The sequence below is a fragment of the Bubalus kerabau genome, chromosome 23 (assembly GCF_029407905.1).
Source record: "Bubalus kerabau isolate K-KA32 ecotype Philippines breed swamp buffalo chromosome 23, PCC_UOA_SB_1v2, whole genome shotgun sequence".
Classification (NCBI taxonomy): Eukaryota; Metazoa; Chordata; class Mammalia; order Artiodactyla; family Bovidae; genus Bubalus; species Bubalus kerabau.
The window spans coordinates 15,086,742-15,099,820 of NC_073646.1; the positions used below are offsets into that span (position 1 = coordinate 15,086,742).

Below are 13,079 nucleotides of genomic sequence, written 5' to 3' on the forward strand. Positions count from 1 at the left end.
AGCCTTGAATTTTAAGGATTGAGAAGCCAGAATTGGGTGTTTGGAATATGGAGCAGGGACCCTAGATAGTGGTATGGTAAGTGAACCTTTGTATTATGTCCAGTTTCTGCTTGTAAATAACTCTGCAGAGAGTATACAGTCTGAAGTATATTTACTATATGTTGGGTTCCAGAAACTACAGGTTGAATGAATGAGTGGACAGTGCATTGGTTAAGAAAGGGCTGTGGAGTCGGGCACACCTGGGGGCAGCTCCACGCCCTGTTTCTGACTTGTTTGACCTTGAGACGTGCGTGTGTGTGCTCAGTTGCTTCAGTCGTGTCCGACTCTGTGACCCTGTGGAATGTGTCCCACCAGGCTCTTCTGTCCATGAGATTCTCCAGGTAAGAATACTGGAGTGGCTTGTCATGCCCTCCTCCAGCGGATTTTCCTGACTCAGGGATTGAACCTTACGTTCTTAGGTCTCCTGCATTGGCAGGTAGGTTCTTTACCACTAGCGCCTCCTGGGAGGACCTTGAGACAGATGACCTCATCATCTGTATAATAAGACAGTTCCTACCTCAAAAGGCAGTTGAATAAAGAGCAGATCCATGTCTAACACTCAGCAACACGTAAGCGCTCAGTGATGAGCTGACATCTGGGAATCCCGCAGGGCAGAGAACACCCAAGAGGAGCTCCGGGAATTCCAGGAGGAAAGCCGGGAATACGAGGCGGAACTGGAGACCCAGCTGCAACAAACTGAGAGCAAAAACAGGGACCTGTTGATGGAAAACAACCACCTTCGCATGGAGCTGGAGACCATCAAGGTGAGGGGGTGAGTGGAGACACACCCAGGTGTGTGGATGGGTGTCCAGCACCCGTGACCAGAGAAGGGAGCCTGTGGGTGTGGCCCCCTCTTACCCCTAGAACTGCGGGCATGTAGGGCACTTGAGCTCCCAGTGACCCTGTAAGAGACAGAGGATGAGGTGGCTGGATGGCATCACTGACTCCCATGGACTTGAGTTTGAGTGAACTATGGGAGTTGGTGATAGACAGGGAGGCCTGGTGTGCTGCAGTCCATGGGGTTGCAAAGAGTCAGACACGACTGAGTGACTGAACTAAAGAGACAGGTCTCACACGTGTCCCATGGCCATGGCTTAGCAATCCCACAGCACATGTGGAAGGTAGACTTTTCTAGAGTATGGATCATGGCTGGAATTGCTGATTGTTATAAGGCCCAGGGTTATGCTGTCCAGAATGGTAGCTCCCGTAGCCACACATCTCTAGTGGGCGTCAGTGTGAACACAGAGGCTGTAGAACATCTCCATCATTATGGAAAGTTCTGTTGGACAGAACTCAGGCTCATCAGCCTCTGTTGACATTTGAAGCCACACGACTCTTTGTTGTCAGGGCTGAGTTTTACGTTGCGGGGTGTTCAACGGCATCCTTGGTCTGCACCCACTAGACGCCAGTAGCACCCCCTGCTCCAGGTGGTGACCACAGAGATATCTGCGGACATTACCGAGTATCTGGAGAACCACTGCTCTGAGGGGTAAAGACTGGACACTCTGTATGGGTTAGCAGGTGATCACGAAGTGTTACATTGGCCTTAGAGACGGCTCTGGGCTATCACTGCCAGGCAGGGTCACCTGGCCAGCTTTGTAAACATCAGACAGGGCTGGCCCCACCCCGCCCTGAGAGTTTCGTTCTCAGTAAGTCTGGGTGGGGCCCCAGCAGACCTGTGTGTCTTTTTTTTTTTCTTTCTTAATTTCTTTTTTTTTTTTTTTTTAAAAACAGAGCTGCTCATATTTATTTTGATGAGCCACCGGGGGGAAAGAGCCAAGGTCCCGCAGTGTGAGCCCAGGGCTAGGTGTGATGCACAGGACAGAGGTGTGCCCTTTGCCCCTGGAAGCCTCGTGGGGAAGACAAACCTGACAGCCAGAAGCATTTAGTGAAAAGATGCTCAGACACAGGCAAGAATGAATGTCAAGTGGACCTTGGGAATCTGGGTTTACTAGCACACAGGAGAAAGTGGGGCGAGCAGATGGATTGGGAATTGAGGGATGAGGAGTAGCACAGGGAAGACCCCACAGACTTTGGAAGCTGAATGTGGACTCTGAGCTTTAATGGTGTAGACCACAGAGCCCAGACTGGCCATCCACACAGGTCAGTCTGGCCCATAGATGTTGTTTGCTTAAGCCTTTGGTGATTTTTCACTCAACATTTTATCATGAAAGCTTTCAAGCATACGGTCGGGTTGAAAGACTTTCCCAGCGAACACCTGTATATCCACCACCTAGGCTCTGCCAATGACCTCTGCCACACTTGCTCTTTGTTATCTGTCCGTCCATCAGTCTGTCTTCCCAATGCATTTCAAAGTGAATCACCAACTTCTGTATGCTTCCCTGTAAATATTGCAGTAGGCTGTTAACTAGAGGTGAGGGTTATGGTTCATTCTTTTGATAGTAACATTTATCTCTTTAGTGGTCTTTTAAAAAAATATTTAATATCTGCATTCAGAATTGTGAGGCTTTTTGTAAGAACTTGGATTTCCGGTTTCCTTTGATCGTCCTCTGGTGGCTCCTGCCACCCCAGCCTGGCCTTTGTCCATACCTGCAAAAGGCAGGTTGGTTAGAGCAAGGTCACCCCGTCCCAGCTACTGTCCCCCCATCAGCTCTGACATCAGGGGCTGAGTGTCTTTTGTGGGTTACACCTGGCCCACGTCACTCACTCTGTTAACAGGCTGACTGCTGCCCTAGGCACTGGGGAACCGTTACAGCTTTTACACGGAAGGGGGCTCAGGGCCAGAAGACTGGTGGTTTGAACCATGGTTTGGAGAGGGTAGGAGGACCTGCACAGATGCTGATAAATACGCATGTGCTAAGTAATTAGGCACTTCCAGACCAAGCGCTTGAACTGGCAGAAGACCTCTCTGTGAGGTTTGTGAGCCACAGGGTGAGGAAGGGGACGACCTCGGAGTGAAGAACGGCCCCCGGCACATATTTCTGTCACCTAAGAGAAAAGTCTTCGACTGAGTCAGACTCCTTGACAACTGGCTTATTCATCACCAGATGAATAAAAAAGCTTGTAAGGGATCCAACAGAGCGTCTATTGATGCCTCCATCAGCTGACAGTTTATTATAATTAGCCCCAGATGAAAGCCCAACAGCTTTTTCATGTCCCCAAGTTCAAAGGACATCATTTGAATCTCTGTGCTGGTGGACAAGCCCGTTCACCGCGTCCTCTGGGAACCCACGTAGGAATTTAGGTTGATGGCCTGGGATCCTGTACCCTCCTGTTTTCTTCTTTTTGGGGGTGCACCCAGGCCAAGGGTGGGAGCGATCCGAGCCACGCCTAGGAATTTGCCCGAGCCTGGGCCCGCTCAGCCCCTGCTTGCCTTAGCTGAGACACTTCCTGTGCTTATGGCCAGGAAGCGGAGTATCTGAGGGGACTGAGTGGCGTGAGGATGCGAGGCCCCGGCCCTGTGACCGCCCGTCCTGAGGCCCTTTCCTCGGGATGGCTCTGGCCACGCCTTTCTGGCCCCGGGCACCATTACCTCACCCTCCCCAGAGCCTCCAGACTGTTTCTAGCAACAGCTTTGTGTACTGGGCTGACTGAGGAAAGAAGAGGAGTGGGCTTGTTTTTTTTCACTTTCACATTAGACTTCCTGTGGGAAGGGAGTGTCTTCGTTCCTGTTTGTGGATGAGGGAAAGGTGGTGAGATTGTTGGATGACAGAAAATAATTTGAAAGCGGAGCCAGACAGGGAGAGAATGGGAGTGTGTGAGTGTGTATGCACATGCGTGTGATCAGTTCCTCTGTGAACCTAGGCGGAAGTGGTCCAGGGCCGTTGAGCGTCGTTGTTCCGCGAGCGCGAGCCCGGGTCGCCCAGGATGGGTCTTGGCTCAGTCGTTTGCTCCCGGTTGACTCTGGGCTGATGATGGGCCTGAGCCTCCGTTCTCACACCTCCGAAATGGCGTTCAGTCAGGCAGCAGGAGGGGTGTCCTGAGCCCAGAGGCTCACGCAGAGTAGACTGCGGTAAATGCTGCTGTCGTTTAGTTACTGAGACTCCATGGGCTGTAGCCCACCAGGCTCCTCTGTCCATGAAATTCTCCAGGCAATAATACAGGAGTGGGTTGCCATTTCCTGCTCCAGGGGATCTTCCTGAACCAGGGATCGAACCCCTATCTCCTGCTTAATGTGGATTCTTTACCACTGAGCCATGGGGGAAGCCCACAATATACATTAGCTGCTGTCATTGGGGGGCAACAGATTCTTGAGACCTCATCTGGGCTGTTCCTTGCTTCGGGAAGCACCGGCCAGGTCATGCTAAGCTTCTTTTGGTGAAAACAACAGTTATGGTTTTTTCCTTCTTCTCTTCCCTTCCTCCTTCCTTCCCCTGCCTCCCCTTCTCTCTCTCCCTCCCCCAGAGGTGCCCAAGTTCCTTCTAAATACCCCACGCCACAGGGAGGGCATCCTGGGTCACAAAGTCAGAACAGTTGTTGAACTGAGTCAGCGATATCCCGCTCTGACTGTGAGGCACGAGCACCAAAGTCACTGTGATTCCTGCCCTTGTCCCTGTAACCCAGGGATGTCACGTGAAGTGCGTCAGTATGGCCCTTGCGGCTCAGGCTCAGAGAGGTTGATGACGCTTTCTATGGCTGTGGACACCTTGCACAGAATGACTGCTTAAGATGGTTGGGGGCTTCTGGACACCAGAGGTGCCGAGGACCATTGTATGGAGGGGGCCAGGTACAGACAGATGCTTAGGAAGCACTTGGAACTGGACAGCTTGATGGCCCCTGGCTCCCCCCATCATCCTTCACTTGCTCAAGAGCCCATGTCTGTGGACAGAAGGTTCTCATGACTGAGCTTAGGCTTGTCCCCTGGCCATGGTGGAGGCTGCAAGAGGTCCTCAAGAAACTGGGGTGCCGGCGGGCTGTGCAGAGGGGAGGAACAGATGCTTAGTGGCTAGGAACCACACACGTGCACTGCAATGGGAGAAAGTACATCCCAGGATTGACCTTCAGCGTCCTAAGGAGATGACGGGGAATGGAAATAAACATCCTTGTTGGGAGTCAAGTCATTCACTCAGTGGCGATTCTGTCCTTCAGGAGAAGTTTAAAACACAGCATTCTGAAGGCTACCGGCAGATCTCAGCCTTAGAGGATGACCTTGCCCAGACAAAAGCCATAAAAGATAAACTGCAGAAGTACATCAGAGAGCTGGAGCAAGCCAACGATGACCTGGAAAGAGCCAAACGGTATGTGGGGAAGGAGAAAGGAGGTCTGGGATCCTTTTGTCTCTGGGTACCAGGCACTGTGTTGAGGGTAGGGGATTCAGCAGAGAGCAGAGCCAGGGCCCTTGGGCTCTACAGCCTCATGGGAAATGGACAACAAGCAGAAAGTGCTGCATGTCCAGGGTGCTGTGGGGGCATATGATCTGAGATATTCATTTGTCCATTGCTGGGAGGATGCTGGGCCAGGCTTCTCAAAGGAAATGCCATTTAGGCCCAGACCGAGGGATGCCTCAGCATTATCCAGGGGAAGAGTGCAGGGTGAGAACATTCTGGGCGGAAGGACAAGCATGTGCTTAGTTGGCCCTGAGATAAGATGGTATTTCTTTCTTTGTTTTTTAACCTTTACAATTATTGTGCTGGTTTCTGCCACACAATCACTCTAATTAGCCATAATTATATATATATATATATATCTATCTCCCCTCTCTCCCCTCGCCCCATCCCACCCATCTAGGTCATCACAGAGCTCCAGGCTGGGCTCCCTGAGTTATATAGCGACTTCTCAACAGCTATCTGTCTTACACCTGATAGCGTATATGTGTTGATGCCACTTTCTCCTTTCATCTAACTCTCTCCCTCCCCCACTTTGTGCACAAGTCCATTCTCTACATCTGCGTCTCCATTCCTTCCCTGCAAAGAGGTTCATCAATACCATTTTTCTAGATTCCATATGTATGCATTAATATGCAATATTTGTTTTTCTCTTTCTGACTTACTTCACTCTGTGTAAGAGGCTCTAGGTTCATCCACCTCATTAGAACTGACTCAAATTCATTCTTTTTTATGGCTGAGTAATATTCCATTGTACATATGTACCACATCTTTATCCATTCATCTGTTGATGGACATCTGCGTTGCTTTCAGTGATAAGAAGACAATATTTCTTAAACCAATGTTCTATAGTTTAGCAGGCTACTAACAATAATAAATAATAGTAATTGAATAACTGCTGTGAGCCAGGTGCTTTTTTTTTTTTTTAAGAAAGCACTTAAAAAAATTTAGATGTAAATTACAGCAATATGCACTGATCATAAGGAGTGTACAATTCCATCAGTTTAGACAATTTTTCAGTCCAAACTGAACTGAATGTGCAACTTTTCAGTCTACTTAGTTAACCGTGTACCAAATGTAACAGTCTCGAAACCTTAGAGTTTCACTTACTGTCCTCAAACTTTATGCTGTAGCTTTAATGCATGAAAGTAAAGATTAAAAAGATAGCCTTTTATATTTACCCACATGTTTCTGGTCTCTGGTTCATTCCTTCCTGAAGTTTCCCTCTAGTTATCATTTGCCTTCAGCTTGAAGAACTTCCTTTAGGGTTTCTTTTGGTGCAGGTCTGCTGATGGTGAATTCTCTCTTTAGTTTTTCTGAAAATGTCTTTCTTTTGCCTTCATTCTTAAAGGAAATTTCCACTGGGTATGGAATTCAGGTTGACAGGGTTTTGTTTTTCTTTTCTTTTCTTTCAGCACATTAAAGATGTGTCTTCTGGTGTCTTCTGAACTCCTTACTGGGGGTTAGAAGCTAGTGGTAACCCAAATAGTCACTCCCCTGTATATAATCTAGTGTTTTTCTCTGGCTGCTCTCAAGAGTTTCACTTTATTTTCAGTTTTTAGCAGTTTGATTGTGATGTTCCTAGATTTTGTATGTGTTTATCCTGATAGGGGGTTGCTGGGCTTCTTTGGTCTGTAAATTTATCTTTTGCCAAGTTTAACTTTGGTCATTATTTCCTCAAGTGTTTTTGCTGCCCCTTTCTTTCTCTCCTGTCCTTCTGGAACACCAGCTACACACATGTTGATCCTTTTGATATTGTCACGCAGGTCTCTGACACTCTGTTCATATCTTTTCCTAATTTTATTTTTCTTGGTTCCTCAAATTTGATCATTTCTATTGATCTAGTTTCAGGTCCACTACTCCTTCTTCCCTCCTCCAGTTCTGGTGGGAAGTCAGTTCCAGAACTGTTTTATTTTAGGTACGTTATCTTCAGATCTAAAATTTCCTATTCCTCTATTACTGAGCATAGTTACAATAGCTTCTTTAAGACCCTTTTCTGCTAAATATAACATCTGGGTTACCTCAGGGTTGATTTCCTATAATCACCTTTTCTCTTGAGTTTTGGGTCACATTTTCTTGCTCTTCGTTTGTCTCGTCATTTTGGATTACATTCTGGACATTATGAATGATGTGTTACAGAAGCTATGGATTCTGGTATGTTTTTGTTTGTTTGTTTATTAAGTATGCTGAACTCACACTCCAAACGCTGTCTCCCCTTGTTGGGAAGTAGCTGAAATTTGATTCTTTTAATTAGGCTGCTTCGTGTCTGCATGGTTTGGGTCAGTCAGAGATGGGGGAATGCAGAACTGGGGACTCCCCCAAGGTGGTAGATTTTTATCACCCAAGCCATAGACACAAAGCTTGTAAAGATTCAGGATTCGGTCACTGCTGTTCCTTCCGTGTGTTGGCTTCCTTCCAGCTTTTGCCAGGGCTGTCAGGTCATTGTTTTTCTTCTTTTACCCAGTTTGTAGTTGTGCTACTGCTAAGTCACTTCAGTCGTGTCCGACTCTGTGCGACCCCCGTCCCTGGGATTCTCCAGGCAAGAACACTGGAGTGGGTTGCCATTTCTTTCACCAATGCATGAAAGTGAAAAGTGAAAGTGAGGTCGCTCAGTCATATCCAACTCTTAGCGACCCCATGGACTGCAGCCCACCAGGCTCCTCCGTCCATGGGATTTTCCAGGCAGGAGTACTGGAGTGGGGTGCCATTGCCTTCTCCATTTGTAGTTGTAGTCTCTAGGATATTTGGTTTGATACAAGCTACCTTATCATGCGAAGAGTTGACTCATTGGAAAAGACCCTGATGCTGGGAGGGATTGCGGACAGGAGGAGAATGGGATGACAGAGGATGAGATGGCTGGATGGCATCACCGACTCGATGGACGTGAGTTTGAGTGAACTCCGGGAGTTGATGATGGACAGGGAGGCCTGATATGCTCAGACATGACTGAGCGACTGAACTGAACTGACCTTATTATTAGCAGAAGTGGAACCTTTTTTAAAAAAAAATTAGTTTGTAAAAGTTCTTTATGTATTTTTGCTACTGATCTTTTGTCCTGTCTTGAAAACGTATTTTGTAGAATACACTTTTGTCTGTTGACTTTGTGGTTTGACTTTCCGTACAAATATTTTTCTTTCTTAGGTCATCAATTATGTCCCCTTTTATTGCTTCTAGATTTCCAGACTTCACTATGGAGATCCCCTGGATTGTTTTTATTTGTTTTTGGCTGCGCTGGGTCTTCACTGTGCTCAGGCTTGCTCTATTTGCAGCAAGTGGCTGGGGGACGGAGGGGAGCTACTCCTCATCACAGCGCACAAGCTTCTCATTGCAACAGCGTCTCTTGTGGAGCACGGGCTCTAGGCACGCAGGCTCAGTAGTTGTGGTGCATGGGCTTGGTTGCTCCCCAACATGCGAAAGATTCCCAGACCAGGAATCAAACCTGTGTCCCCTTCATTGGCAGGTGGATTCTTATCCATTGTACCACCAGGGAAGTCCATTGGTCATTTGATTATGTATGTATTCGGTTTTATTTGTTTGAAAGATTTTTTAATTAATTGTTTTAATTATGCTTTTAATCCACCTGGCATTTATTTTTGGATCTAGTATAAATTTGTGTCCTATTTTATTTTCATTAGGTACATAGCCACTTGTGCCAGTACTTTGTGTTAAACACTTCATCTCTTTTCCACTGAATTGAACGCATCTCTGTCACATGTGAACCTTTCATTCAGTTGTCCCTTGGTATCCATGGGGAATTGGATACTCAAATCCCTTAAATAAAATGGTATATTATTTGCATATAACTTATGTGTAGCCTCCCATATACTTTAAATTATGTCTAGGTTAATTATAATACCTAATATAACCCAAGACTGGTGATTCAGAAGTAAAGAATCTACCTGCAGTGCAGGAAACATGGGAGACACAGGTTTCACCCCTGGATCGGGAAGATTCCTTGAACAAGGAAATGGCAACCCACTCCAGTGTTCTTCCCTGGAAAATCCCATGGACACAGGAGCCTGGCAGGCTACAGTCCATGGGGTTGCAAAGAGTTGGACAGGACTGAGCGATTTAAGCACACACACAATATAATCAATCAAAAGCTCCATAAACAGTTGCCAGTGAGCAGCAAATTCAAGTTTTGCATTTTGGAACTTTCTGGATTTTTTTTTTTTTTTTTTTTTAATTTTTTGGATTTGCAGTTGGTTGAATCCAAGGATATACCACCCACAGGTGTGGAGAGCTGACTATATTCTGGAATCTAACGCAAGATTCTTTTCTCTTTTGATCCAGTGTGCAATTTGTAAATTACTGCCAACACCATAATGACTAGAGATTCCCTGGTGGCTCAGACAGTAACGAATCTGCCTGCAATATGGGAAACCTGGGTTCGATCCCTGGGTTGGGAAGATTCCCTGGAGAAGGGAATAGCAACCCTTTCCAGTAATCTTGCCTGGAGAATTCCATGGACAGAGGAGCCTGGCAGGCTACAGTCCGTGGGGTTGCAAAAAGTCAGATGCAACTCAGTGACTAACACTTCCACTTTCCATAATGACTTGATTACTGTGGCCTTTATAGTATATTCTGATTTCTGGCAAGCCCCTGGCATACGACCGTTTCCACTCATTGATGAAAACAAGTCACACGGCCAAGCCACATTAAGGGCTGGGAAAGTACATTCCACCCACAGTGAGGCTGAAGCAAGGGTGAGGATGGAGGGAGGGTGAAGAACTGGGAGCCATCATGCAGCCTGTCACCAAGAGAGAGTGCATTCACGTGATTCAGAAATACCATTCAGAGGGCCAGCCTTCTTAAATTCAAATTCAAGCAAATAAAAACAGAAATTTGTATTATTTCCCCCACTCCCCCCTTCCTTTCTCCACAAAAGAGCATTCTGTACCCACTATTGTACTTCTTGCCTTGTCACATAACAGATCTTGGAGGTCTTTCTGTAACAGGACACAGAGCATTCTTTGTAGTTGTTGGTTTCTTCCCAAGCACATACTATTTTATTGTATGGCTGGTATTGTATGATACATAAGAATTTATTTGTCTATCCCCCTGTGGATGGATATTTGGTGCATTTCCATTCTTTTGCAGTGATAAGTGTTGCTATAGTGAGTGATACTCGTTGCTTGCACAGATGAATATCTGTAGAGTAAATTTCCAGAAGTGGAATTCTTGGGTCAGAGGATTTATGCATGTGATTTTGATAGCTTTTACCTGGTTGTTCTCTGTCGTGGTACTAGTTCACATCCCCAACACCTGTGTTTTCCAAATAGCTTCACTAACAGCATTTTTTTAAGCTTTGGATTTCTGCCAGTGTAATAGGTGACAAATAGGTACGTTTCTGGATTATGAATGCCCTTGAGTTCCTTTTCATATGTTTAATAACTGTTTTATTTCTTTTTCTGTGAACTCTGTTTATCTTTGCCTATTTTCAGATTGGGTTGCTAGTTGTTTTTTCTCATCAGTTTCAGAAGATGTTTATTATTTGTCTATGATGAGAATTTAAAGCATTGGGGAGTTTCTCATTTGTCTTCCATCTTTGTCTGTTGCATGCGTTACTGTTGAAAGTTACTTGGATTTCTATGTAGGCAATGTATCTGCAATCCAAGGTATATATAACAATTAGTTCTATTTTCCTCTAGTATTCTTCTCCCTTCCTTTCTCTCTCTTTTTCTCTCCTGAAGATCCATTGGATTCATCGTTTAGCTGCATGTGAGTGATAGTCACTCAGTCGTGTGCAACTCTTGTGACCCCATGGACTGTAGCCTTCCAGGCTCCTCTGCCCGTGGAATTCTCCAGGCAAGAATCCTGGAGTGGGTTGTCATTTCCTGCTCCAGAGGATCTTCCCGACCCAGAGGTCGAACGCAGGTCTCCTGCATTGCAGGCAGATTCTTTACCATCTAAGCCACGAGGGAATCCTACTATTAAGAGACATTTCTAAGTATAAAGACAGGTCCACTTAAAAAGTATCAGCAGATACATGCTTGACTTTATCTTATAATCTATAGACAGTACATTAGAGTATGTAAAGAACCCTTGCACCTTTTCCAAAGGAATATCTGAGACAGAGTAGCAATAAAGTTATAAATGGTGAATAGTTCAACGTTACCATCAGATGTGGTAGTGTTTTGCCAAAAGTTTTCACTTTTGTCTCAAGTTCAAAGATTTGTTAACAAAATAAGCCACTTGTTATATACAAATAAATAATACCAATATTTATTAGAGGTTATCTAGCTTGCTTTCAATATACTAACATTAAAAGAAAAGAGAAATAGACAGAGCAGAGGGTACTGTGCTGGGTTTTGACCAACATCCAGACTCATACAGCGCTGGGAAGTCTCGTGACACAGCACATCTGGAGTCCCAGCTGGGTAAAGGGCCCAGGCAGTGCATCCGCTCTGGGTGAGACTTCAAATATTGCAGTTTGGGGTTCTCGCTTTTAATCCTAGGACACAAACTGATGTCATCATCAATCTGTGAGCAAATTGCAGCCCTGGTTTCATGTTAATGCTATTTGTTTTCTCTTGTAAAGCTTGGAATGTTGTGTTGCTAAGCCTGGGGCTTGATTGGCCAAGGCCCCTCCAGGGGCTCAACAATTTCAAGATTTGTCCCCGGTCTTCTTGCACTCAGGGCAGCCAGTCAAGACAGTGTCCAGGCAGCTTAGAAGCAAGGTCAGAGGTCTGTTCTGCTTTATCTTTGGAGCCTAAACAAAACTGTTTATTTAAATTCCCTAACAGGTAGAGACCCAAATCATCATTTTAGAAGGAATAAAGTTCTGGAATGCTGAAGTTTTATTTTTTAAAAAACTTTAAAACTTTACAATTTCATTATACATTTTTAGTAGTTATGTGTGAAAAATTTGACCATGTGCTGCAAGAACAGTAATTTCTCAGCACCATCCACTATTTGTTTATTTTGGTCCCTCCAGCTGTATGTCTGTAAAATTAAATAACGCTTTCAAACTGAGTAGAGGGTAACCTTGAATGATTCAGGAAATTTTGTTGTTGTTCAGTCGCTCATTCGTGTCTGACACTTTGCCACCCTATGGACTGTAGCACGCGAGGCTCCCCTGTCCTTCACCGTCTCCCGGAGTTTGCTCAAATTCATGTCCCTTGAATCAATGATGCTGTCCAGCCATCTCAGCCTCTGCTGCCCTCTTCTCCTTTTGCCTCCAGTCTTTCCCAGCATCAGGTTCTTTTCAAATGAGTCAGCTCTTCGTATCAAATGACCAGAGTCCATCCAGTGAATATTCAGGATTGATTTTGTTTAGGATTGACTGGTTTAATCTCCTTTCAGTCCAAGGGACTCTCAGGAGTCTTCTCCAACACCAGAGTTCAAAAGCATCAATTCTTCGGCGCTTAGCTTTCTTTATGGTCCAACTCTCACATCCGTACATGACCGCTGGAAAAACCATAGCTTTGATTATATGAACCTTTGTTGGCAAAGTGATGTCTCTGCTTTTTAATACACTGTCTGGGTTCATCATAGCTTTCCTTTCAGGGAGCAAGCGTCTTTTAATTTCATGACTGCAGTCACCATCCACAGTGATTTTGGAGTCCAAGAAAACAAAGTCTGTCACTGCTTCTACTTTTTCCCCTTCTATTTGTCAGGAAGTGACAGGACCGGATGCCAGGATCTTAAGTTTTCGACTGTTGAGTTTTAAGCCAGCTTTTTCACTGTCATCAAGAGGCTCTTTAGTTCCTCTTCACTTTCTGCCATTAGAGTGGTATCATCTGCATATCTGAG

General features: G+C 45.5%; 1 protein-coding gene across 3 annotated transcripts in view; it reads left to right on the plus strand.

The window, feature by feature from the left end:
• NDE1 (nudE neurodevelopment protein 1) overlaps positions 1 to 13,079 on the plus strand; it is a 40,354-nt gene that overhangs the window by 15,029 nt on the left and 12,246 nt on the right. For all 3 annotated transcript variants that reach the window (XM_055561804.1, XM_055561805.1, XM_055561803.1), the window contains exons 3-4: positions 650 to 803; positions 5,089 to 5,237. In XM_055561804.1, coding sequence (XP_055417779.1) covers positions 650 to 803; positions 5,089 to 5,237 — 303 coding nt within the window. The remainder of the gene's footprint in view (positions 1 to 649; positions 804 to 5,088; positions 5,238 to 13,079) is intronic.